Source organism: Lutzomyia longipalpis, chromosome 1 (assembly GCF_024334085.1).
Source record: "Lutzomyia longipalpis isolate SR_M1_2022 chromosome 1, ASM2433408v1".
Lineage (NCBI taxonomy): Eukaryota > Metazoa > Arthropoda > Insecta > Diptera > Psychodidae > Lutzomyia > Lutzomyia longipalpis.
In genome coordinates this window covers 27,340,567-27,367,509 of record NC_074707.1, presented here as the reverse complement: position 1 = coordinate 27,367,509, position 26,943 = coordinate 27,340,567, and the positions used below count along the sequence as shown (strand labels likewise).

Below are 26,943 nucleotides of genomic sequence, written 5' to 3'. Positions count from 1 at the left end.
TCTTTTACTCTTGGCGTGGGAGTTTTGGGATCAATTTGATGGGATAGAGGGAAATAAAGTCTTGTATTAGCTAAGAAATCTTCTTTATTTGCACTATTAAAATTCTTTATTAAAAAAAAAACTAATTAATGCTGAACTTAATCTCTCGTTGGAGGTAAGGAATTTTCTCGTGATCCATAAGTTGCGACCAAGATTCAGTATTGATTGGCAGGACCTTAAGTCCTAGGGCACTCACTGTTTCCGACCAGACTTGGAGGATCCCTTTGAGACGAAGTGTATTGACTGAATAGCAGTTAGATGTGAAAGGCAGCACAGCCACCAGTTTCCTATCCTGACCACCAATGAAGTCCAGATGTGGATGGTCTTCGTTTCGTTCTACTGGAATGGGATTTCCTTCCTTGTCGAAAACTATGATGTGATCTAACAGATGACCATGTTTTGTCATTACTCGATGGATTGCAGCTGGTCCGTAGGCAAACTTCAGCGGCTCCCGCAATGGTGATTCCTCCTTTCTTTGTAAAACTTCAATAGCACAATCAATGTACTTCCGATGAGGAAGTGGTCCTTTATATTCAGGATGGAGGATCGTAAGGATTTGGTATAAACTGAGAAGTTGCATGTAATCAATTGTGGGATTGTCTCTTTGCAGGAATTTCGTGAGGAAGTCTTCAGAGAAGATCTTTCCTAGGAGAGTCTCATCCAGTGTACCGAGGGATACGAGTTCGAGGGTGAATTTGAGCCAAGGGAGGTTGTTTGACGGATTCTCCAGGAGTTTGCTCCTCACAATTGACTGACTCATCTCACTCCAATTCATGGGAATGTAGTTGGCAAACGAGAAGGCAGATACTAATGTAAAGATAATGGATGGAGAAGAATTCTCCACATTTGTGAATTTTTTTGCAATCATTTCAAGGAGTAAGTCGCTCGTGTAGTTCATCCGGTTGAACTTTTTGAACAAATAAATGACATAATTGAAAGGAAGGTCTCTCTCAATGGCTATTTCTATGACCTTCTTGAAGAATTCTTCGTTGTAGAAGGCTGAGAATTTGTGGAGAACTTTGTAGGAAATCTTACTCAAAGTACTTTCAATGTCCAGAAATTCCAGCTGATCCATTTGATCAGTGACAATCTTTATGCAATTCTGCAGAAGTTTCTCATGCGTCGGTTTGAATCTCTTGTGATCGGAGAGTGACCAAATGATACTGCGTGCGAGTACCACATCAATACTCATTCCATGAAGGGTTAGAGCACTAACAATGTTCTGAATGCTCTGATCTGAGCATTCATGCTTAACAGCAAAGACCAGTAATTCCGCAAGTTCCGTCACATTTTCATGATTGAGTTTTGTGCCAACATTAATCTGAAAGAGCATCGGAAGAGCTATCCGAAATGCCTCAACAAGGGGTGTTCTATCACAGCGCTCGAGCAGAAAGTCCAGAAAAACCATTTGCCCCAGCTCAATGTCGTTAATCTGTTGCCGAAGCAGATTAAAGAGGATGTGGATGATTTCACTGCGCGTTGGTACTTTTAGGAAAATCATCACCTTCAGCGCCTCAATAATGTCACCAAGATCCATCGACCTCGAGTGATTCCTCAAGCTGCGACAGAGAATTTCAAAGTGCGGATGCTTCAGAATCTCTTCTGTGCTCAGCAGCGAGCTGAAAATAAACCAAGGCATTGAGCATCTGCGTTCTTGTTTGTGAGTTGGTATTTTAGGAACCATCCTCACATACTTTCCATTCTTCTGCAGCACAAAGAGTGTCTTTAGAATTTGTACGACGTGGGTAGTTTGTAGCTCTTTCCTTTGTCTCGCCACCACATCGAGGAGCTCCACTGTATCCATGGCGTACTTTATGCTACTCAATGTGGAGTCTTCCTGGTTTACAGTGACTTCGGCTGCAATTCAATGAAAGAATCTTATGATTATCTCTTCATTTTCTGCATAACAAATTAAAATCGAACAAAGATGTTTTCTTGCAAAGGCGATCAGTGTCTTTGTCTTGGACACTGTCTGGCATGATTCCCAAATTTATTCTTGATCAAAGCCATTAATAATAACTTACTTTTTCCACTGCTGGACAAGAGCGCAGTCTGCATCCATCGCTGTGTCAGTGCAGGATATAATCTCCTGCATGCCCTGCTGATAAACAGGACGTTCATTTTGCTACTCAAATGTAAGTGCTGCTTTTTAGAGGATTAATTGTAATTTCTTTTATGAAATTATCAATTTTGTTAAAAGGCATAAAAAAAAAGTAAACATGTGCAATTTATTTACATTTTCAGCCTTGCCCCAATAAAGAATCTCGCGAGATTTTGTCGCGAATTCGCTGCATAAATCGTACGACAGTACGATTTGTACTTTGACAACGCGATCATCTGTCATTTGCTGGATGACTATGGGAAATAAAAGTGTATCATTGGGAAAAACAGTTTTATCGAGTGATTTGGCAAAAAGAAATTAGTTAAATTTCCCAATATTGTGTACAGGAGACTCTAAAAAGCATTGTGGTGATTGTGCAAACGTGGGCAGTGACGGAAATTCATGATTCCTCTTCCACGGGGGCTGATGTAAGTGCGGATTTGTGTCACCTGTAAAGAGCTAAAAGAAAGTGGACACGGAAATGGATGACTCCAGCGATGAGAGTATGGAATCTGTGGAGTCCAAGCAGACGGATCGCCAGGAAAAGCTGGGCTTTAAGCCTCAGAGTGAAATATGGTGCAATAAGCATCTGCCCTATGCTGAAAAACTCGATGATGAATCACAGAAAATGCTTCGTGAAATTAAAATATGTCTGGGAAAGGCTGTGGCGCTCAGGGAGATGAATCCCGCAATTGGGATCTACACATCCAAGTTGATGGCGTAAGTATGGAGAGTATTTCATTGTAGTTTTTCTCAATGTTCCCAATTGTGTAAGAAAAAAGTTGAATTTCCGTGGAAAGTGCAGATGACAGACCCCCCTCCCCATCCCCAAGTTGGAGCTGTCAGCATTCGTGCTGAAGTTATTTTAGCGCGGGGTGCGATATTTAAATTTCTCCAAATCTCGTTGCAATTCAAATAAATTAGTTAATTTTTATCAATTCCAATCGATAAATTAAGAATGAAGTTAACATAAAACAAACATACAAACAGACAGACACACAGGAACTTGAGAAAGAGAAATCCTGAGATGAATAATTAATAATGCCATGAAATAAATTGAAATGAATTAATTTGATCAATTCCTTCTCTCACAGATATATAAAGATGTATGGACTGAAATTCTCCAAGGAAGATCATATAAAATTCATCAAGCTCTTCCTCGAATTGATTTGCATTCCTTACCTCGAGACGACAAAACTGGCAAAGTTTTGTGTTTTGTTGACTCAGCTATTTGCGTAAGTTGCACTACAATTCTAGAAAAAAAAAAGAACTTTTAACGAATAAAATTACCATATTTTATTAATGCCTCTCTTTGATTTCTCCAGGAAGCCTCACCTGATATCCCCGGATGATTTGCAAGTAGATTGGCGACCCCTATATAACCTAAGCAAAATAATATTAAATAAGAATTGCAACAAGGGCGTAATGTATCGCATCTTCTCGTAAGTATTTATTGTTCTTTGTTTAATTTCAATTTGCGACTTTTCCAAAAATATTGTTGTGTTGTAGGAAGAAAGATAGAAAGTCTGGAGAAAGTACAGAAATGTCTCTTATGGCCAGATTGGCACAGCAATATGGTTTTGATCCGACACCTCTTTTGGATGATAGAGACACGTAAAATATAATTTCATTTTTTTGCTGTTTTGCATTTTTATGTTTCATTTTTCATTCTTTTAAAGGTATCTTTTGGTTAAATTTGTGCTTCACACTGACTTGAATTCATTTTTTCCCATTCCTGTATTTCTTTTTGATTAATTAGGGATTTGCAAAATGATGACGGATTTTTTTCCTAAAATTTATTTTATTCATAAATTCAAAAAAGTTTTATAATGGTTTTTGCCATAAAGAACAATTTTTAAATATTTTGAGGCTTTACAAAAAAAACTTGCAGAATCATAATATAAAAGAAGAAAAAAACATGTTCAGGATTCACTAATTGTAGCAAATTGTATTCATTGAATTCATCCAATGATCTGGTACGTGGGAATTGCTTATATGAATGACTATGGTGCCTGGTTGGTTCAAAATTGGTGTCGGACTACATAATCCCCAACCCAAGAGAGCTTTTTTGTATGCCAGTTTATTGGAAAAGCTTTCCGCTGATGTGTTGCTTCGTAATTTTACAGATCCTTGGAAGCAAATTTGCAGTATGTGATCCAGTGCTGTGCCTATTATTTCCCCAAGTCCTCCACACAGGAGATTCTTGATGAACTTTACCCACAGCTTGAACCCCTTGACACTGGGAAAGATTGTGCTGTATTCGATCTCCTTGGGATCTTCCTTAATCCCTACGAGGGACACGAGTTGTGGCTGGAGGACTTTATGAAATTGTGGAATATGTACCACAATCCTTCGTGGAATGTGGATATAATGAATTTAATGGCCTCCACAGCAAGCCACAATATTGGGAGAATTGACTGGGAGCCCCATTTACCAGTTATGTTCACGAGAATTCTCCGATCCGTTGACTTGCCGGTAGTATACAAAAATATCGGAAGTTCCCGGAGTCAGAGTCTCTGGGCATCATCGGTGTCAATGTGGATTGTTTCGATTCTGGGACCAAAGTCATCTGGTCAGAAGTATTTGGATAATTTCATGGGAACCATTGAGTCGTACTTACATCCAGCCAATTCCGGCAAGTGGGTGCACTTTCTCAGTGACATACTAGTGCAGCTCGTGAAATACTTCGAAGGGCGCCTTATAGCGGAAAAATACAGAAAACCCTCGTGGATGCGTCGTGTTGCAGATGAGCACAAACTCACGGAGGAGTGTATTACGAAGTTTGTTGTGAGCATGAAACCGGTGGCATTTCAAGTTATGTACTCCCGTGTGGGTTCAAACGATGTGGGTAAGGTGTTTAAGCTTTTGGCTGATTTGAGACCCGAAATGATCATTCCGGGAGTTATTGAGCGCGTCTATGCTACACTGGATTCACTGACTGAGCCGCACAAACTTACAGCAGCACTGCAGTGCTTTGTGAGTGTGGCAAGACCTCTTGTATCAGGGCACAATGGATACACAGAGGGGCGAACTCATGTGATACCCATTCTAATGGCAACACTGCCGGGAATTGATCCGAATGATTTCAAAAAGACATCCGTTGTACTGCAATTTCTTACATCTTTTGCACTGATGGTACCCATTGTTGATTGCAGCAAAGCAAGCTTGTACTATAGTGATTTAACTGAGGAAGAGACGCTCATCTGTGAACAATCTGCTGATTTGGGGGATTTTGTGTTGCAGTTCTTGGATAAAATTTTCGTCCTGATTGATTCGAGTTCCGTCGAATCTATTCGCATGGAACAATCGGATTCCGACAATATCCGATCAAAATTGGAAGCAGTAGCTGAAGCCCTAATACAGTCGAGTGCTCATGGGATTTTAGCACAGTGCTCAGATGATATAAAGAAATCCGCTGCCAGGAAGGTGGAGCTCTTCATTAAATCGCACCTCTTTGAGCCAAAAGTGGCAGGATTGCTGGCTGGATGCCTCGTAAGGGTAATGTCCAGAGTCAGTGGAGACTACTTTCTCCGTTCCATTGTGCCTTATTTGATTGATACTCTGGAGAAGTATTTTAGTGATCACGATGACATTGCTAGTGTGGAGAAGCAGAGTGATGAAGTTCAGTACTATCTGATACTCCTGATGAACACAATGCGCGGTGATCCGAGATACTTTGTGCACTATATCGATAGTATTATTCCCATCATTGATCAAGTGAGCAGATTTAAGTGCAAATTGGCGAATAAAAAAGCAGGGAGTATGATTTTGAATATTATGAGCAATGTGGCTACACTGCAGACATTAGATATCCTCAGTAGCCCGGAGATTGTGACAAAGCCCTTGGCGGAATTTCTGCCGATAAGGCATTGGGGGGAGAAGATGAAGCCCCAAGATAGGATAGCATGGTATATGCCGGATGAGAGCTGCCGGAAGGTTTGTGAGAAGTTAATTCATCGGTATTTACCACCTATTCTCGATGCATTTGAAAAGCACATCAGTGGAGAGGTGACAATAGACAGGGATGACATTCTAAGGGATGTCACGATGATCACATCCCTAATTCGGTGCAATAATTTTCTTCCTGTATGGAATGAGGAACCACTGAAACTTGTGGAGTCTGCTATTGATGGCTACAGTGCCGATGTGAGTCTTGGATTTGATAATTTGGAAATAACAATGCCAGATGGGCGCAATGTACGCTTGGCTATCATTGAGACACTTTCAAAGCTCCAGAAGAAAATCATGGAATGTTCGGAGGATGATATTAAATCCTTAAGGGCCATTGTGGGTCTATGGGATAAAGTTCACATTAGTCGACACTACAACACGGCTTTTGATACCCAAATGAAAAACTACATGGCCACAAAACACTTCCAGAATTACAAATTGACGATGCACAGGAGAAATTTGAGGGCTGTGGCTGCCATGAGAGTACTAATGCAGCAAGATTGTCGCGATGAATTGCGACGGGCGAAATTCACAGCTACTCATCGGGAGATCATGCGGAATCTCCTGACACTATCAACATCAAAGTACAGCACAATTAGATCAATGGCCCAAGGGAGATTGTACAATCTCTTCTCCATCTATGCCTTCTCCTATCGATGCATACTCGATGAGTTGGTGTCGTACTTGAGATTGGACTCCAATGAGCATCACGATAGCTTCAAGGGGGCCCTGTACATACTCAACGGACAGAGACGGATGCGTCTGATTGTGAAACACGATTGGGAGTGTGTGGAGAAGCTGTGGATAACGTTGCTGCAGTCAACACTATCGGAGAAGCCATCTGTGGTGAAGCTTCTTGACATTGTTATTGATGCCATCAACAATGAATTTCCAACACTCACCATTGAGTTGAGCATCCCCGAGAAGTGCATTGAGCAAGCCCTCGACATACTCCCAAGCGATGTTTCACTGTCCGCGGAGGACATCCAAGTGGGGTATACCAAACTCATGAGCCGCAACAGTGAAAATAGAAAGAGATACGAAGACATTCTCAATAAAATCGTGCAAACTGTAAAAGACAACTCACTCCATTGGCGTTACAATTTAATGGCATCCCTCATGATTTTCAATCTTGTGCATCCGGAGACAAAGTATCCGGAAATTGTGGCACGCTATGTGGTACAGAATCTCATAAATGATTCATTGGAGGAGAGAAAACTTGCTGTACGCACAATGACTTACATCATGACACAGCAAAAGCGGGAACATAAGAAAATTCCGTTTAGCCCCTTTGAAATTGCTGGAGTTGAGGCCCCAGATACAAAACTCCTGCCGGGCTTCCGGAAAGATAATGCATGGTTGCAGTATGATGTGGAGAGGGCGCCCAAGTGTCAAAGTGATTGGGATAAGCCACATTTCATCCACCGTGGTCAGGGCTACTTTGGCTGGAAGCCACAATTTCAGCTGTATGCACCCAGTGCTGAGCAACCAATATTGGATCGGACAGACAGCGATATGAATGCCATTGAGAAGGTTATCTACGAATTTTTCATTGATCCGAAGAATGTGGAAAAACTCGTGACATTTTGGTCATTGGAGGAGAAGAAGGGTAGAGATAAATTCAATAGATCACGTTTCTTCCTCATCAAGAGCCTCTGTTCGTCTTTCGGTGATGCTTTTCACGATTCATTTCTCAGTCATTTGCCAAAGTTAATTGCTGGGAAGGAGTGTGAGAGTAATCATAGATGTGCGGCAGAAATAATGGCTGGTTTTATGAAAGGCACCAAGCACTGGCCATATGATAAAACACAGAAGCTCTTCGACACTCTACAGCCGCTCATTCGAGATGCCTTAAATCATGTGACTAACGAAACGGACGCCTATTGGGGCACATGCTTTGCCACAGCTGCCGAAATGATTGACCCCATGAGGCAATATTGGCTGTATGAGGTTCTCCTGGAGAATCCCCTTAGGGAGACAACGAGCTTCATTGACTGCAGTCGAATTTACTGTCTCCAGGGTCCATTCAATCAGCACGTGTGGCGAATGAACACCATTGCAAAGAGGCTCCTCGACTACTTGCGCCCATACTTTGTGCATCCCTTCCAAAATGTCCGCGAACGGCTCGGGAGTATTTTAATAAATATTTTCGAAGCAGATCTCACATTTCCCGGTGGCAATGAACCCCTATGTCCAAGAATGAAGGATTTTATCAATGAGATTGTGCCACAATTGCAAATTCTTTACAACGAATACCCCAAAATTGCCATTACATCGCAGGCTGAGACTACAAATGAGACAGGTGAGATGATTTTCTTTTTTTTTTTCAAATTAATTTTCTGCACAATATTCCATTTAAATGTCATGCGGAGAAAAAGAAAAAAATCATATTTTATTGTTTAAATTCCACAATATGTGGGGGAGAATATACAATTTATTTCTAATTTATTTGTATTTTATTCCTCTCAGAAAATTTTATGAATCATCATCATGCGAAATTTGTTTGCAAAATTATATAATTAAATATTTTAGCAATTTATGATCAATTATTTACAATGTCAGAGAACCTTCATATATCCTTTGATGTATTGAAATTAAACTGAACTTAACTTTGAGTTAATAAATGTTTCCCTGTCAAGGAGCAATTGATGCTATTGACCTATTAAATTCAATAAGAGCAAAATGTGATTAAATGCTCAAAATTATATTGATTGAGTTTCATCGTCTCCTCACCCCCATGCAGTATCCTCTGCTTCACCACTTGAAAAGCCAATTAATAAAGTTTTTGCACGTTCTGTAGTTACGATTGGGAGATGTTAAAAATTTTTGTATTTATCTTTTATTGTTTCAGCGGGGAGTGAGAGTGGCGACGGGAGTTCTGGGAGCAATGGGGCAACCAAACAAGCTGACACGGAGTTTGAAGTGGCTGTGAGACTCTTTAAGACAAGTAAGCTTTCTATGGGGATGGGGGTGGTTGCTTCGGTAGTAATGAGTATGATATGATGTTCTTGCAGTATCGCATTGGGTAATTGGTGTACTGAATAGGACAACTAATGGAAATCAACCGGAATACTTTGAATTGCTGCCGTTTGCATGTCGTCTGGAGAAATGTGAACAAGATACGGAGCTTCAGGTGATTTGTACATCTCTCCTGGCTATGCTGTCGCAGGCACTCACCCTTCCGGATTGCATGGGGGCATGTCTGGCGAAGATTTATGAGGTGTCGAGGATGAGTTCATGGTCAGCACGATTGGCCGTAGTGGATGTGCTTCAGGTGTTGGTGTTCAACAATATGTCAATTGTACTGAGCCGTCTTGAATGGGTGGATGCTGTGCAGGAAATTGTGCTGCGTCTGCTCGAAGATACGGTGCTGGAGGTGAGGGAGAAGGCGGCTCAGGTGTTGGGTGGATTGCTGCATTGTTCCTTTCTCCCGGCAACGGATAAACTACTTGAGTTGTTCAAGAAAAAGTGTCGCACAAAGGTGGTCAAGAGTTCAAGGCGGGTCGTGGCCGCAACGTGTGCCGTTGAAGCGACAATGGCTGAAGCTTCTATTGCCGAATCGAGGGAAGCAAATGCGGTGCGTGTGAGGCACACCGGAGTCCTTGGGCTATGTGCCTTCATTTCGGCCTATCCCTATGACATACCTGACTTTGTTCCAGATGTCTTTGAGCACCTTGGAGCTCATCTCAATGATCCTCAACCGATTCCGGTAAGTTGAAATACAATGAATTAAAAAAAAAAAGAAAACTTTCATTGAAAGATTATATTTATGTTTTCATTGCTTTTATTTGTTATCTCAGTCAACAATAAGGAAAACAGTTGGGGATTTTAAGAGGACACATCATGATAATTGGGCAACACACCAGCTTAAATTTACGGAAGATCAATTAGCCGTGTTGAGCGATTTAACTGTTCCCCCATCATATTATGCATAGGATAACTGGAGGACATAGTCCTTACTACTAAATTCACAAGGTAAATTTTTGGGCGTATGGATAAAATTGTTAAGAATGTGCTATCGTGTAGACAGAACTGTGGTATGACAACTTATTTGTGACAATTTATAACTTCCTATGTAAATTGCAAAAATCCTGTTCTTTTCCCTTCTTTTTCTCACTGGACGACAACACCACAGTTCTTCCTGCAAGGTGAAATACAAAATAAATAGATAGTGTAAAATGGAAAAATGTGAGGTAATGGATTTTTCTATTAAAAAAAAATCTACACATTATTTAATAATAATATATTTTAAATAAAATAATTTTGTTCAATTGCAAAAGAGTTTTTTTTTACTGTTTTACTTTTCCACAATATAGAAAAGATTTCCCAACAGTATTGGGTATAATGCAAATGCCGAGATTTAAGGTGAACGAAAAAACATTTTTATAAAGTGCTTTAGTATGCGCGGTTGAAATAAGGTTTAATTATAAATTGCTTTTTGTTTTTCAAACTTGATAATGAATTCAAATGAAATGATAATAAGTCTAAAGTGCATTTTCTAAAAAGCGTAACGAACTGGAAACACACCCAGCTTCAGCTGCTTTAAGACTACATATTTTACACAAAATACAGAACAAAAAATCTTGAGTTAAGAGTGGGTTGGTGGAGAATGGTAATTAATTAAATATATGTACCTATATTAAATGTAGGTACAATATACCTCGTATATAAGGACGCACGGGTAGATATGAGCGAATTATGTATGGAGGTTGCAACCGCAGAATTTTAAATTGTGGTGAAAATGAGGAATTTCGTATAATTTTTGTGCGGAGAATTTCATTTTAGGATTAAACTCAAGATATTGTTTAAAATTTTTAATCAAAAATTTAAAATATTTTCACCAAACATTTAGGAGGTAGCAAGGGGTGCAAATTGTTCATATTTATTCTTGACCTATTCTGGATTTAAAATTTAAAGATTTTGACTTCTTGATTGCCTAGATAAAAAAATCAGGATTACCTCCAGATTAAAGACAACACTTATAGGTTCCATGAGTATTGAGACACAGGTTTTTCTCGTCATTGCTGAATCGTTGAAAAGTTCAAAATAGACATAAAAGCCGAAATTAAAAATTAATGTTTGGACTTCTCTATAATGTTACGTAAAATAGTGAAGCTTTAACATCTCATTTGGGGTCTTTTATCATAGAGCACCTTCATATAGCGCTCATTGTACCATTTATTCATTCATATCTTATTAGAGTCTCATTCAGGTTCCGGATGATTTAATGCTACGAAGAAGTAGCCCGTTGGACTTTGAGGGGTGGGATGTGGTAGTTGAAGAGATTCTTGAATTGAGTCTGCAAAAGTGGGTGGAATTTCTCATTTGAACAATTTCAAAGTTTAATCACTGGAAGTGAGTCAACTTGCACTATAAGAAGCTTTATCAAAATATTAATTTTTCCCTCAACTGCAGTTCACAATGCAACCTTTATGAATTCACGTTAATTTAGCGATGAAATTTCTATAAGTATTTTACATTTAGATTGCTGAAGACAATGAGCAATTTATATAATTTGCATCCATGAAGTAGGGAAAATACCTCGGGAATCACTTTATTGAGTTTAGGGGGGTTCCAGCACTTGAAGGGCTATTTTCTCCTTCATCTTTCTCAACAATCACTCTAATTCAATTTCCATAAGAGTTTACACACATACACCCTTTACGTCTTTGGGTATGGTTTTAGAGGGTAGCTGTGAAATTGGGATGCTAAGAAGTGTGTATAGGATTTTATTGGGTGGGTATGCGTCTTCCTTCTGTGGGGGTCCTTAAATAAAGGAGTGTTTCTCCACGTTGAATTGTACACAAGAAGAAAAAATTTTCTGCCTTTGCGAGGGTTTACGGATTGTATGCCCATGTGATTCAGTTGACAAAGGGGGATAATTTGAAAAGAATCACCACTTTTCAATGTTGACTGCCTATTGTTCTTCACCTTCATCACATTTGTATCTCTCTCCTTATTTTATCAGTGCATAAGGGGACCCCTTTTAGCTTTTCGGGAATGATATTAAAACGATTGAAAGGATAATGCTTGGGGTGGGATTGTGAAAAAAAATTGATTAAAGTACTTTTGTTGAAGCTTTTGAAGACTTTTTTTTAAACGAAGCAAAAAGGGAAAATCCACCCGCCGTCGTCTAATTTTCTTCATATTTTAATATAAAATTATTGCATTCAATCTGGCAAAGAGGTTTTCTCCGCATACGACATAAATGGAATTATATTAAAATATGAGATTATTATTAGAATTTCCTATTTGATTATTATACCAATTTTATTGCGTCCCAAGACGCTGCCAAATTTATTAACTTTCCTAGAGCTAGACCATTTTCTGTAAGAGTCATAAAAGTATTAATTGTTGTTCCCATTGTGCTTGATATCCTTTTGAAATACGCAGTTGGGTTGCTCAGCTCCGTAAAAGAAGGAAATTTGCAATTTGTCTCATTCAGCAGGATAATTTAATATTTTCTTTAAACAATATATACCTAATGTAATATATGTATGTATAAAGACACAATTTCATGAAGGGAGAAAATGAAAAATGGGAGAGAATTTTCTGAACAATTTATCCATTTCTCGCATAAAGACAAAGCCCGACCGAGTGATTCGCTGTGAAAGCTCGTGGAAAAGGAGGATGCTAAAGTGATAACAATCATCTCTCAGTGGATGAGCGATTATTTCCAATAAGACAATGTTGTTGGACAGATTTTTGACAAGATGTAATCTGATCCCTTCAATAAAAATATACATGGTAGTAAAGACATGGCACTGATAGCGTCTTACATTTTCGCATTTATATATGGACTCATGGTTCATGGGTGGTTTGCGAATGGAGGAAAATGGGCTGGAGAGCGGAAAAGCTCACAGGGTAATGATGTCCTCAAAGACACTAAACCCTTAAGGCTTTTGGATGTTTTACTTTGGTTTTATTTACTCTCTGTGATTTGGCTTTCTTTCCTCTTTTTGTCTCTCGCCCATCTTTGCTATAGAGATTCCATGTTTGAGTATCTTATTTCGGCTATACGTGCATGCATATACAATATGTATATATAAAATTTAATGTTATATTGGTATAAAATTGCCTCAGGGATGACGGGACAGAACGGACAGTACAGAACCTTTTTACAATCACTATTTCAAAGGACTTTTTTTATAGGTTTAATTTCTTCAAAATGATACCTATGTACTTAGATATATTGGTTTCTATAGCATTTTATATAAATTTCATTGAGAAAATTTTTCCTGAAATTAAATTGTTACTAATACTTACACATGCCCTTTGAACTTTAGTGTACGAAGGACATGTATGGTGAATGAAAATTGAATTGAAATGAATTTAATAAAAGTAGCATATAATGTAATTTCTTTTTCAAGCTAAAATGAGATGCTTAAGGCAATATATATTCGTGTTTCAGCTTACCTTATCAGTTATTGATAATAATCCTGTGAGTGAGTTTATTTTTAATACTCACTCCTCTTGTGAGGGTAATTCCACAAACTTGGAAAAGAATGTAAAGAAAGATGGCAATAAAGTAAATTGGATATTTGAAAATATCTTCCATCCACACTGAGGAATTTCATTTTATACTTTCTAATTAAGTTTACCTATAAATTAGTATCTTTCGGAAAGAATTCCCTTATTTTATATTGCTTTTCCGAATTAAATGCTTTAAAAAGAATGTAACGAAGAAATTACTCAACAGAAGAAAATTATGTAAAAAAAAATGTGTAGGTATAGAGAAAAAAAAACTGCTTAAGGATTTTCTTCTTCAATTGAACCTTTTCCCAAGAACATCATAACTGAATTCAAAGCTATGGTTGAGAAGGAAAACATAAAGGAGATTTTAAGGTAAATTTTCAGAAAAATAATAGATTATAGCACAAAAATAACATCAAAGCATTTATATTTATGAGTTGGGCATGTTGGACGGGGGGAAAAAAGAAGGGCAAAAAAAATCGGCAAAAACATCAATCGTTTGGTTTTAACGGAAGTTTTTGATGTACAATATGTATGTGAAAAAGGAAGATTTGCTCTTCAAAGAAGCTATTTTATTTATATATAGGTTGTACTGAGAATAATGTATTGAAATACAAGTGGTATACCAACTATATATCGCAGTATAAATTAGAAAATCATAAAGTTTGATAATTTAATAATCCATATGACGCTTTTTTTAATTGAAAGTTTTGAATCACACCCCTTCCATTAAACGCAAAATTTGCATCAACCTAATAAATTTCCTCTCCTAAGAATGCTCACTTTTAATAAAAGTTGATGAGAGTTCTCCTTTTAATAAAGAAATAATTTACCCTGCGCAATTTTGAAGTGTGTTATCTTTAAATAACTTAGAAATATTTCACAAGATTCCTCAGAGCATGGTGAGTACCCGGGAATATCCACATGGAGTTGTTGGTGCTGTGCTGGGGCACGATGATGAATGATATAGTATGTGTCCATCATGTAGAGTGGAATGGTAATTCATGTAGATAGTAGCACCCACCAAATTGTTTGTTATGTACTATAATGGGATTAAACTAAACGGTAACTCGACCCGAATGGATGCTTGGAAATATGCAATATTTGCTTATATATTCCACAGCAACGTCGTTCCCTCCATTCATCTCCAATAGGATGTCGTTTGTGTCCTCGTCGCCAAGACTTAGGGTCAAGGGGAATTTCACTTCTAGTTAAAAAAAAAATCAATTTGCTTGTATATATCTAATTTTAATTATTAAAAATTATATTTTAAATATTAAAAAAAATATGATGTGATACATTATATATCGATAGATGAGACGAACATTTTTATGTGATGGCTCTGGACACTTGCCGACTTTCCATCCTTCATGAATACTAATTGCACATTTACTGAATAAAAAAAAACTATTTATGTTTCTATATGAAATGTTAAATTTTTACGAGATATCTTAAAATTTATTTATTTTTTGTATGAAAAAACTACTTTTTCGCCCCTTAAAACTTGTGCACATATTTTTCTAGAAAATAAACCAACAGTATCATATCACAAATACCAAAAGTTATATTAAGAACGAGGTAAATTGTCGCTTCGCTCCAATTTACCTCGCCCCGCTTCGCGGGGATTTGTTGCGCTTCGCGCAAATTTTAAAGAAAATAAATTGAGAAGGTTTAAAGGTAGATTAGGGCCACTTATCAATCCCAAAAGAAAAATTTGTAAAGAGAAGAAATCATTTTCATACAACATTTCGGGCGGGAAATTCAAAAATTCGCAAAAAATACATGACTTTTATATGGGGGCTACCTGAAGGGGGGCTTTGGGGGGGAAATGGATACGGCCACTCGAAACCGCCTGATATAAGGAGCCTCTGTACCAAATTTCATCACGATCGGTCAAACGGTGTAGATTTGTATAGCCGAACACGACTGATTACCAACAAACAGACCTTTCTTTATTATATAGATAAAATATTGAATTGTAGTTATACGGTTTCTGTGCTGTGGATATACCTAATATGTACATAGCATATTTGCTATGTATTTTATTGTAGAAATATGATGAACAAATCCACTAGACTTCATCGCCAATACCATCAAGAAGAGTTCCATTTAATTAATGTGGGGCTATTTCCTGGGGGGTTTTTACATTCCCCGAGAAACCATTAAAAATAAAACAAATCGGAATTTAATTAAATAAATCTGGTGGTTAGTTTTTTTTCTTCTCTGTCTGTCATTGAAGTATGGTATATGTACAGTACATAGCATTGGTTTGAAAGAAATACAGTCAAAAGCAAAGAAAATTAAACGAGTTGAGAGACAAAAAGGATAATTTCAGTGGATTTTTCCCAGCAGTGAAAGGAAAGAAAAGACAACAGAAAACTGGTGGGTGAACTTAATTGAAAATTGCTATTCTTCGTGAGATTTTTTTCGACTCACAGTAGAAATTATAGAGATAAGATTTTTAGCTCTTATTTAAAAAAAATAGCGTGCTATATAAAAAAAATTAAGTCTTAGTTTTTACAAAAAGATCTGTCTTTTTGTATAAATGTATAAAAAAATACGCTTAACAATTTTCATTTTTGACTATACCCTTATTAGGGACAATAATTCTTAACTAAATTGTAATTAATTTTTCGATGAATCTCTGAGTTAGAAATGCAGGGGATGTTGAACCAAAATATTTCTCGCTAGCAAGAAATACGTGACGTTGTTAGTAAAATGCGATAGTATAATTTTCAGCGACGATGATCACATTTCGGTGGTTTTCTACCCTCAGTACTCATTGCTTGCCTCTTGGCTTTCTTGTTTTTCCTTCACATGTGCAGATTCACCCAGTTTCCCACGTCTTTGGCATCATCATCGTGAGAAGGAGCACGGTGACTGGGAGTAGCTCTGAAAATCCAAATAGACAATTTATTTTCCATCTTATCGGTGCTTCAATATGCTGGGAAAAAGAGCTAGGAGGTAGTTTGTCGGTATGAGACTCAATCCACTTTCTACGCCCAATGCCATTGAATGTGGATACGTTTAACTATATATCCGCAAAATACACCCACATTCACACATCCGATTTGTCACATTGTGCTAATTTAACGTCGATTTCAAGTCACGACATCCTTCCATGATTCATACCAATATTGATCTTATGAGCATGAAAGGCACTCGTACGGATGTGATTTCTGATTTGCAAAGACATCGCAATGTCTCGATCATATACAATTCAGTTACAGAGAACACCAGTCACAATACATCGTCTTGAATTTATTAAGTTTAATGCTGAAGATGATGCTCCTTAAATCACATGTCTTTTGTGTGTGGATGTGTACAATTGAAGTTGTATTGTAAAATTGATGAGTTAGAGCACTTGGTGTTTGAGATTTGCCTTCATTGAAAAATGAAAAATTTCCATTCAGATTTCATAAAAGTCATTATATTTTCCTTCTCTTAATTTATATTCTAAAAGTTTTTCCTCATCGTATGAATTTACGTAGCCTGAACAAAATGTATACATAGTGCACATATTTCTGAGGAAAGAAACATAGGAAAAAAAAAGAAGGAAAATAAAATGTTTTACAGGATGACGGTGAAAAAGGGAAGGGAAAAAGAGAATATTAAGGGAGAGGTTGAGGATTGGAAAAGAAATCCGATTATGGAGAGATGGAGAGCAACAAAAAAATCCCGTGGGGGCGCGGGGTGTTCATTTCGGGAAGTCTTTCACTGGAAGATGGGCGTGAAAAAATAAATTCTACGACGTGTGTGAATAAATTTCATCTAATATTTATCCTATTTACGTATGTACATATAAGCACAGGTACCTATGTATATATCTGAATATCATATAAATAGCGGCTCCTTTTTGATTGTTTTCCGTACCCGTGCTCACCGTTTTTTCCCATAAGGAAATGCGCCCTGATATAAATTTTGCATTGAAATTGGAGTTGGGTAAAACGGTGCTAAAAATTGATGCTACCATCTTTGGTTGAAAAAAAAAATACTATGCTCTATGAGTGATTTTAATGAAAGCATCGTCATTATACCCGCATTATCCGCACAATTTTGGTTAACCGTGTGGCAGAAACATTTTGTGCTGACAGATAAAACTAATTTTATTCCACCCGCCAGAATGGGGAGCATGTGTGTTTCACGAGGATTTTTTGTTGTTGCTCGGTACTTCGATATCCTCTATTGAACCTACAGTGAAATGTGGGTATACACTGGGGAGGATACTGGGTAGGTAATTCGTGCTGTGTTAGGCACCTTTCTCCACGGTGCAGTGTTGGCAAGGATACCGTAAGCATAAAGTATAAAAAAATCCATTCAAAATTCTACATGAAAGAGTAATTTTAAATGGGTTAAAGGTTTGTCGTGAATTCTCTGGTGAGCCACAGAAATTCCTTTTTTCCATGAGAATGCAACGACTGCAAAGGAATATTTGATGGATGGATGATTTCGAATCTTTTGTCTTAAAGAGCGTTCCTCAAAATTAAACTTGTAATTTTTTTTTACCATTTTTCATTCAGATTTTGAAAGGAATTCTTTTTGTTCAAAGAAGAGTTTTCACCCATAAAAATTCGGTAATTTAGTTATAGGATTAAAAAAATATATATATGCTTTTATTATGCTGATGCTGTGCTTTAGAAAATGTGTTTTTGCTTTGATCATATATAGTCGTTCTTTAACATACAGAAATTGATTTTTGATGTTCATAGCGGAGGTAAAGTGGAAAGGAGCCACATTGGCTCGTCTCTTTGGTCTATGTGTGATTCATCACATCACCGAGCCCAGACACTCAGAATGAGCGTGTTGTGTGTGCAAAAGACAGGTGGAAAGTAAAATTTGCCCAACCATCTCAGGGATTCGTGGCTCTATTCATCAGTTGTTGCATGAGGAGTGGAAGGTACTATATGGAATGTTTAGTGCATGAGAAGTGAGACCCGGAAAGGATACACAATCATACCAGCAGCTGGCGCCGATGCCGATGATTTCGTGTATGCCGCCCAGAATGCCAAGTGGATGGAGCTACCCTTCACAAACTAAGTACGTAGGGTACGGTATTATTTAGGATTGGCGGCTTTAGTGGGGGACGGGGGACTAATGTGTCGGAATTTCCAGGAAAATGACACACACATACGTTGACGCCACCCCAAAACCACATCCACTTACGCCACCAGGTGCACCTCCTGTGAACGATTTCTCGAGGAACAGACGTACCATACCTACCAGGTGAATAGCAGATAATGAGATATTGTATACTCGAACTATGACTGAGTGGGTTTGCATGTGCGTTTCACACAAATGCCACTTTGTTGAGATGCGACACATCCAATTGCATAAAGGCCATTACTCCATGGGAGAAATTTAATGTGATTTTAATATTAAATCTTCTTATGCTAAAGAGTATTTATTTGTAAATTTAAAATGCTCTTGTCTTTTCTTGAGTAAAGGTAATTTAATATTCAATTTAAAGACTAAGGAAATAAGATATTCTGTGATATCACTTGACTTTAAAAATTGAAAAAAAAAATTAGGAAAAGATTAACACTGGATGATTCCGTCCGCGTATTCATTTCTTTAATTGTGAATATTTCTTCATTTTCTGTGATATTTTTTTTGCTTCGAATAAACTTTTTGAGAAATTGAGCTACATCTGCATATGTATATTGAATGAGAACTGAATCGCCATTCTAAATATCTACTCATTCAAAGTTTTACATTAATGAAACGCGAACAACATGACTTTATTTCTTTTCAAAAAAATCATTTACATTTTTCTCTGTTTGTACATTTTCACCAGGCCTGAAAATCGTAATTGCGAGGGTAGCAAATAAAATATGTACATGAGAAGGTTTGATAGAGAAAACTCAAATGATGGACTGATGGATGCATGAAATGGATTTTGTACATATCTCAAAGTCGACATTGGCGGAAGAATATTTGTCTTCCTGGCATTTCGTAGAATGAACAAGAAAAATTGTCATTTCTATTAAGAGCTACGACGTGAATGATTCGACAGAAATGGTGGAGATGGGGGATGAAACTGAAGAAATATAAGACAAAATCGACAAACGATTTGTAAATTGACACCCTTTCAGTGATTTTGTGCACACACACTCGCACCATTGATTCATTTTTTTTATTCATCCATCCAAGAGCTTTTCTGCAAAGTGTGAATGGTGAGCATAAAAGGCGAGACATATAGAATGTGAAATATGCTTTCCACTATGTGTCGTCACATTTTAAAATTCCTTTATTTATATTTGTGTACCCGTCGAAATATTTTTTGTTGGATCGGGGAATTCAATTGAATTTTTTCGTCATTCTTTTTTTGCCGAGTTTTATGTGCCTCGAAATTTTATGACATATTTTTGCACTGTTTCTTTCACATACAGCTTTCGTGTGCTCCTGAAAACTTTAAGACGTTTTATAAGGTTCAAAACTAGGTAAAATTCCTGAATTTCAAAATTTTTCATATACGAAAAATAACCAAAACCTATTCTACATTATTATCCTTAATTGGTTGAGTAAATTAATAGAAAAAATATATTGTATGGAATATTTTATGAACGATATAACTCAAAATACTCGAAACAGGAAGGACCTTATTCATTAACCAATCTTATATAATGTTTCTCAAAAAAATTTGTTTTGTACGTACAATATATTTTCAATTAAATTGCTACGCTCAGACAGCTCTCAGATATATTATACATGTACATAATTATATACCTTATAATATGATGAAAATATCTGCTGTCATAACACTTTGCTGATTTTCAAGAGAGCGTTTTGAACTTTGATACAGAGCAGTATTTTTTTTCAAATGTATAGATACTCAAAGCTAGGTATATTAAGAAGTGTATCATTGTAAAAAGCCGCCCTCCTACGACGTCGCGATGTGCGGTTTTGCTGGAAACATTCCTGATGAGGTGTCACCAAATTAATTCTCCTACCAAAGTGTATTAGAGCGGAAAGTGTGATATAAAGAAGAATTTGCAGTATTTTTGAGCCAAAGGGGACTCCCGGGAAACACCTCGAACGCGACAAAAAAAACTTGTCTACGGTATAATGAATGGATTGGGGGTGAATGGTTAGAACGTGGAGAACAGATGAAAGATGGGGATGAAATGCTTTTACACAGGAAAATACTTATCCTCCCACCATTAGTTTATTTTCCATAGGAAAACCTCTCTCCAACTGGCATGTGTGTCACTTTCCCATCTCATACCCCACCGACGCCATGCCTCGATCTCTGATGTTTTCTCGTAAATAATTCAGTCTGGGAATTTTAGCATAATTTACAGCTTAGCATTAAATTATTCTGTTGACCCTTAATGAAATTACTGTGTAAGCTTGTCGATTTAATCCTCGCGTTATGCCAGCTGCTTCCAGACACAAACAATTTTTCGGACAGTCTTACTTTTTTTTATTTATATTGTTTTATTCATTTATATTTATGGGATTTATAGCTATACCTACTATATACTATATAAATGTTTTTACTATACATACATGAGCACAATGATTTTATTTAGTTTATCAATATACATTTTCCAGCTAAATTTTACGGCTGATGTTACCCACCATACTATAACGGATGGTATGAAAAACCGAAAGAAAATTAGAACCAATTATTTTATTTTTATGATATACTTTGCATAATACGATATGTATATAAATTTTTAAAATTGTAACATTTAATCTCACTAAATCAAAGTTTTTTGATGAATAATTTTAGATAGAAGATAATTAGCTAATTGCTGAATGATTGCACATGATATTATGTAGGTGCGGGAATGTTTTATGATTATTACAAAATAAATCCTCTTTTCATTCAAATTTTATCTCGCTAATGCATTCTATGAGACTTGACATGTCGATTTTCCATTCCGTGGAACTCTTGGGGAGCGTCTAGGAGCATCAGAGAGAGAGAGAGTGCAATCATCAGTGTATTACACTCCCTCATGTATTTCTTCCATCATTCACCTCCTTTTCATGTTCAATTCCATCGACTATTATGTGTAGTTCCACCCCCACCTCCCGCAAAAGATATTTGACTTACATTCACATCGAATAAGAGCGGTATACGGCATTTGAGAATCCTTAACGCGAAAATCGAATAGAATCGAATTTTGGCTGGAAGCTTTTGATTTCATCAAATCATACAATATACTTTGGGAGAGATGGGACCGGGGTGCTTAAGAGGAATTCTCCATGGGACAGGCAGATAGAAGAGACTTTTTAGGCGAGACCTGAAGGGAAGGAATAAATTCTAGAAAGAGAAATTTCTCAAATGGATGAAACACCAATGTTAGGAAAGCTTCTTGTACTATATGCTTTATATGGAGAGTTAAGATTCTCATGTGCTTTACTAGGTATACATATGTATATAATAGTTTAGAATTAAATTGAAATCCTCCTGAGATGCAATATTACTCTGTATGCGAAAATGATAAGGAAAATGTAGCACCATCATGACTTCCCGAATATGTTGTATCCTATATGGACTGACAAGTTCAACTGATGTGGGTACCTTTATTTAATTATTTACGTATAAATTTTATTATATTTAACCAATATATGAAAGTATTTTCTTGGATCAGTTTATATCAAGAAATTCTTGATTTTTGGTCCTTTTTTGATATTATATTACGCTGAATCAACGAGAAATAATTTAGAATTCAGTTCATAATTTTCAAATTAAATGAGGGAGAGCTATAGGTAGGTGAGAACAGAATAAAATCAGTCTTTCTTTGTGTTCTATAATAAAATTTTACCCGTTTATTCAATTCCATCGGGAGGTGTTACTACTGAAACAAGGAACCCATTCTAGTGTGAAAATATCAATCGAGCAGCAAATTTGCCCAAATAGAGAAGTAATATCTATTATTGATCAGGAGCTAATTGAAGGGGCTTTAAAAGGAGCGAAGCCCCACAAAGGCAACCCCACCCAGATGGAATCAATTTCTAAAGAGGTTGACTTATAGCTGTGTGAACAGCTCTTACTGATGGAGCTCTAATGGAAAAGGCACAATTTTTTTTCGTCTTTTCTGTTGCTTCACATTCGCTGCCACCCCTCTCTCATACTGACTTTACCATCCTACCGTGATGCCAGGAACCGGGAAGTGCCTCACAAGTGGTTTGGGGTGCGATGTGGATACTCGAAGCGAATACATGAGTACCCTTGATAAATCAACCGAGTCGCGTTTGCGTTTATGACATACGCAAGTGGGATTTTAGATTTTGGAAGTAATTTTGGGGAAAATAGGAACTGTCATTTTGATTTCTCCATACCAACATTTACGGGCAAGGAGGGGAAATGTGGAATAGTACTATAGAAAAGACAGTAGGATATGCGTGATTCTGTTCCTTGACGTGACCAGATAAATGATGGAGCCTCCTTAAAATTCAGGTTGTAGTGGTGGTGTCTGCGGTAGGTTGATTCATGGACTCTCAGACTGCCGGTTGCTAAAAATTTTCAATTTCCCCGAAAATTTTCGCAAATAAAGCTTTCATTCTGTCTGAACTATGAATGTGAAAAAATAAGTAAAGTATGACGTTATATTGATGTTTAGTGAACCATAAAATACCATCGTCCACATAAAGCTCACACTTTTAACATTTAGGACTCTTAGGTACATTCAAAATTATTATCATTTCGTTTCGAATATATTGGACTGTAATAAATTGGACAAAATCCTTTTTTAAGTCACCGGAAATTTGTAATTTGGGGTCATACAAATTGCACACGACGTAATTCTATAACAATAAATTACAATACTTGGTATTTGCACTCATGTGAAATAATAACTAATAAACTAATGGGCATATTGTACATATTATGGTGTACTATAGCACAGTACGATACAATTAAATTAGCTTTCTTTGCCTAAAAATCTACATACATACATATATGTGAGAATCTCCAAACCCCAAACATTGAAAGCGTGGTACAAAATAAACAGATAAACATAGCAAAATGCTTCCCTTTCTCAAATTCAATCCTCATCCCTATCATCCGTCGCTATATACAATACGTGCACCATATAGTTGGTGAATTTTCGTGCGAAGAGGTTGAAAACAGTTAGGAAGGGTAGGAGGAAGTCGATGGGAATTGTATGCCTGTGTATATGCTAGTACAGAGACCATCCGGCGAAATATAATTAAATTAGATTTATGAATTTGCTCCTGCTTGCGTATATCTTTTATTTTGGGAGAGGAAGAGCGAAATAACACATTCAACAACCACCATAACTTTCCAATGGTATCCGCCTCGCGAGTTACAGCCGCTATTTGAACAGTGCGAGAAATTTCCCCATCCATTTTTCTTCATTGTCCTAATGAAGGGAAGTTTCGTACTTGTACGAATCCTTGTGCTGGGAATTGGCAGCGACGCAGCAATGAATCAATATATGAACAATATTCCAATTAAATGGTTTAGTTCAAAGGCAAGTTTTTCATCCAAATACATTACACTATATACTTTACACATATGTGTATGATTCCATCTTCCTGAGAATTCAATCTCACAAATTCTATTTAACAACAAAGTGAAGGTGACTCAGACTATGGGGATGAGAGTATATACAAATAATTCTAATTTGCAATATAATAGTAAGAAACGGAACAGAACTCCTTTGCGATGTAAGGAAAGTTTCAGAGATCGAAACTCCCCATGATTTCATCTCCTGCCACACAAATTCTCCTGTAACACTTGCCACATGTTCTCCAAGTTGCCTATTTAAGCACACTTCCCTAAATGGGTACATAGACGTGAAGGAAAATTTTCTATACAGCCCTGTGGCTTGGTGATGGGGGAGTCACTAAGGGGTATGAGTAAGATGCGGGCGAATATTAAATTTCATATATACATATAGTAGGGATTTTCATTACAATCTCATTCATGGCACTGCTTTTCGAGACTTTCTCCTTTACAATTGCCACCGCAGTGCATTTCCAAAGTACTACGAATTAATTTATATTCCCTGTCAAATATATATTAAACAGAAAATGGTGTTGGTAGCACAAAACCGGTGAAATGGTGGTGGCAGAAATTCATCTGGTAATTATCACTAATGCAGAATTTTGTTCCTCACACTTCACTTTACTTGTTTGAAACTTCATGTGCACAAGACATTTAATTCCCCGCAGCAAATTGGATTGCACTTCAATGAGTTTTTCATATACATATGTATTGTATATATGCATATATGTACATATGTTTGCACCTGTATACCTATGTGCATTGCATATGTATGTATGTATACTTACGGTGAAAATTCAATATTGTTGCTATTGTTGTTAATTTAATTTTTTTGTTCTTTCAGAATTATATTGTTCAGAACATAAATATTAAAAGTGATTATAAATTAATTAATTTTTTAAATATTGTAAAGGGAATTTTAGAGAAAATCTTTGTATTTAGCAAGATTCTGTATTAGTATAAAATCCAGTAAAGAAGGATTTTCAGAAGCACAGCTTTTATTTTGTCTTGTTGTCTCACAACTTTTGTAGAAGTTTGAAGTACCTTCAGTGCAACATAGAGATAAAGCCGCCTTGTTTTTTCTACAGTCACTCTTCGTAATGTATTTTATGTGGCAAAAGATCCCACACTCCCAGTAAGGGATGATGTATGCGATAAGGGATCAAATCCATCAATGCGTTTGCTCGTGGAGTGTGTGAAAATGTAACATAATATTGAGGATGATCCAAGAAAATGGAAAATCATTGATGCAGAAAATGATATTTTTGGGGGAGAGAAATGGAATGTGTGTAAAATATCTATGTACCTATATTTCAGTTTTCCTCAACATTCCTGTGTTGGCATGGAGAAATGAGAAAAGTGTGAAAAGGTGATTCAACACCAGAGATGATTCTTTTGCTCTAGGGATTAATCATAAAAGTTTGCGAATCATCCACAATTGCTTTACAGGTTTTATATGTAGACATTAAGAGTATCAATGTCTTATCAAAGTTTTCAAAAGAAGAACCAACATCGAAGACATCGAAGAGAAACCGCAAAGCAGCAAATAGAAGAGATATAACACGTTTCTTTTCACCAAGAAAGAGATTTTTGCTTGAAAAAAAAAAGACAGTTTCTGTGATTAGTTATCATTATCCCAAAAAAAAAGTTAAAATTACCTTTTCACATTCGGCATTGATTTTTAGATTCAATTTTTACACAAGGATATTCATTTTGGCTTCTAATCGATTTCATGTGTTATAAGAATTAATTATTAAGAAACGACTTAATATTTTATATATAATAGTACAATTTAGTAAGAAGTAAATGTAAATAAACTTTTATTTATTATACTACATTAACTGCATTAACTATGACTCTGACAGATACAGAAGCAGACATTCAAAGAGCTTGATCGGATTTTGTAGAACTCAATTCAAGTTGCGATATGTTACGAAATAGCGTTTGTGAGAGTTGACAATTAAATTGGAAGAAGTAGGTAGATTATATTTATTATCTCGCAACATTTGACAAGGATAAAATTGGAATTTGCTAAATTGTAATTAACTTGTTAAATGGAAGCTCTTTATGAAATGAATTAGTCAGTGAGAAATTCCGTGGATAATACTTTAATTAGGTTGCTAATAGTTTAATAAGATTACAATTGAATTGCAAGGTTTCAGTTCAACTCACGATGTGGCATAATGTAATGAATGGAGATAAGTTGCAACATGTTGAGTCAAAGGTAGTGTTATATAAATTATACTTTTATATTTTTATTGAACGTTTTCTGATAGGAGTATGAGGAAATGGATTTGAAAATGTTACCTGTGTCTTCGAGAATTCTTATCTTAAAGTATATAATTAATTTGCACAATTGTTCATATTACTAAAATTTTTAAAACATATTTGTTATTAAATCTGAAACAAATATGAACAGAGAAAGTCTCTTCATTTAATAACAAAAAAATTATTTTTCCACACATACAAAGTATATTGGGTGCCTTTTCTTTTAATCTTGAATAATATCCATTCATATTGTACCATCTCTTATATATTCTCCAAGGAGGACAATTTTATTTTATATTACATGGCAAAAATTTACCATTGTTGTATCACTTTATTAAATTTCCGTAGTCAAAAGGCGCACTGGGGTGGATACACATTCACGTAAATTGAATGAAGGAGTACAAAGTGTTACATTGTTTGTGGAAAAAAGAGTGCAAAAGCAAATGCGAACCATTTTAGCAAACAACAACACAAAAGGCATAAAAATCAATGAGAAACTCAATTCAGGCATTGTATATGGACGCCTTATTCTTTCAGAAATCAATTTTAGCTCACCACTACGGCAAGCGAAAGCTCGGGATAATGGTCCAGAAATGAGAAAACTAAGCAAATTTTTACTTATTGAAAGGAA

General features: G+C 36.5%; 3 protein-coding genes across 6 annotated transcripts in view; 1 reads left to right on the top strand and 2 right to left on the bottom strand.

Annotated features, from left to right (window-relative positions):
- Positions 1-26,943, bottom strand: part of LOC129797484 (protocadherin-23) — a 953,251-nt gene that overhangs the window by 303,492 nt on the left and 622,816 nt on the right. The gene's annotated exons all lie outside the window — the stretch shown is intronic.
- LOC129797532 (uncharacterized) lies at positions 73-2,312 on the bottom strand. Of its 2 annotated transcripts, XM_055840231.1 has the most exons (3): positions 2,064-2,312; positions 1,734-1,896; positions 73-1,658 (listed from the first exon to the last, which is right to left on the bottom strand). In XM_055840231.1, exons 1-3 carry the CDS (start codon positions 2,158-2,160, stop codon positions 122-124), a joined length of 1,797 nt encoding a protein of 598 aa, XP_055696206.1. In that variant the 5' UTR covers positions 2,161-2,312; the 3' UTR covers positions 73-121. The 2 variants fall into 2 exon arrangements, with proteins under 2 accessions (XP_055696206.1, XP_055696207.1); XM_055840232.1 differs by lacking the exon at positions 2,064-2,312 and having other exon boundaries at positions 1,730-1,818.
- LOC129797425 (proteasome activator complex subunit 4B-like) lies at positions 2,379-10,370 on the top strand. Of its 2 annotated transcripts, XM_055839963.1 has the most exons (8): positions 2,379-2,860; positions 3,235-3,375; positions 3,466-3,582; positions 3,650-3,754; positions 4,267-8,393; positions 8,943-9,038; positions 9,106-9,800; positions 9,892-10,370. In XM_055839963.1, exons 1-8 carry the CDS (start codon positions 2,622-2,624, stop codon positions 10,024-10,026), a joined length of 5,655 nt encoding a protein of 1,884 aa, XP_055695938.1. In that variant the 5' UTR covers positions 2,379-2,621; the 3' UTR covers positions 10,027-10,370. The 2 variants fall into 2 exon arrangements, with proteins under 2 accessions (XP_055695938.1, XP_055695939.1); XM_055839964.1 differs by lacking the exon at positions 3,650-3,754.

What these genes read in the sequence shown, in the direction of transcription:
- LOC129797532 (XM_055840231.1), bottom strand. Translation starts at nt 2,160, where the DNA reads ATGAACGTCCTGTTTATCAGCAGGGCATGCAGGAGATTATATCCTGCA. An exon ending in CTTGTCCAGCAGTGGAAAAA is followed by an intron (nt 1,897 to 2,063) that starts GTAAGTTATTAT and finishes ATTGAATTGCAG; the next exon opens with CCGAAGTCACTGTAAACCAG. An exon ending in GTGCTGCAGAAGAATGGAAA is followed by an intron (nt 1,659 to 1,733) that starts GTATGTGAGGAT and finishes GTTTATTTTCAG; the next exon opens with CTCGCTGCTGAGCACAGAAG.
- LOC129797425 (XM_055839963.1), top strand. Translation starts at nt 2,622, where the DNA reads ATGGATGACTCCAGCGATGAGAGTATGGAATCTGTGGAGTCCAAGCAG. An exon ending in TACACATCCAAGTTGATGGC is followed by an intron (nt 2,861 to 3,234) that starts GTAAGTATGGAG and finishes CTTCTCTCACAG; the next exon opens with ATATATAAAGATGTATGGAC. An exon ending in CTTTTGGATGATAGAGACAC is followed by an intron (nt 3,755 to 4,266) that starts GTAAAATATAAT and finishes GTAATTTTACAG; the next exon opens with ATCCTTGGAAGCAAATTTGC.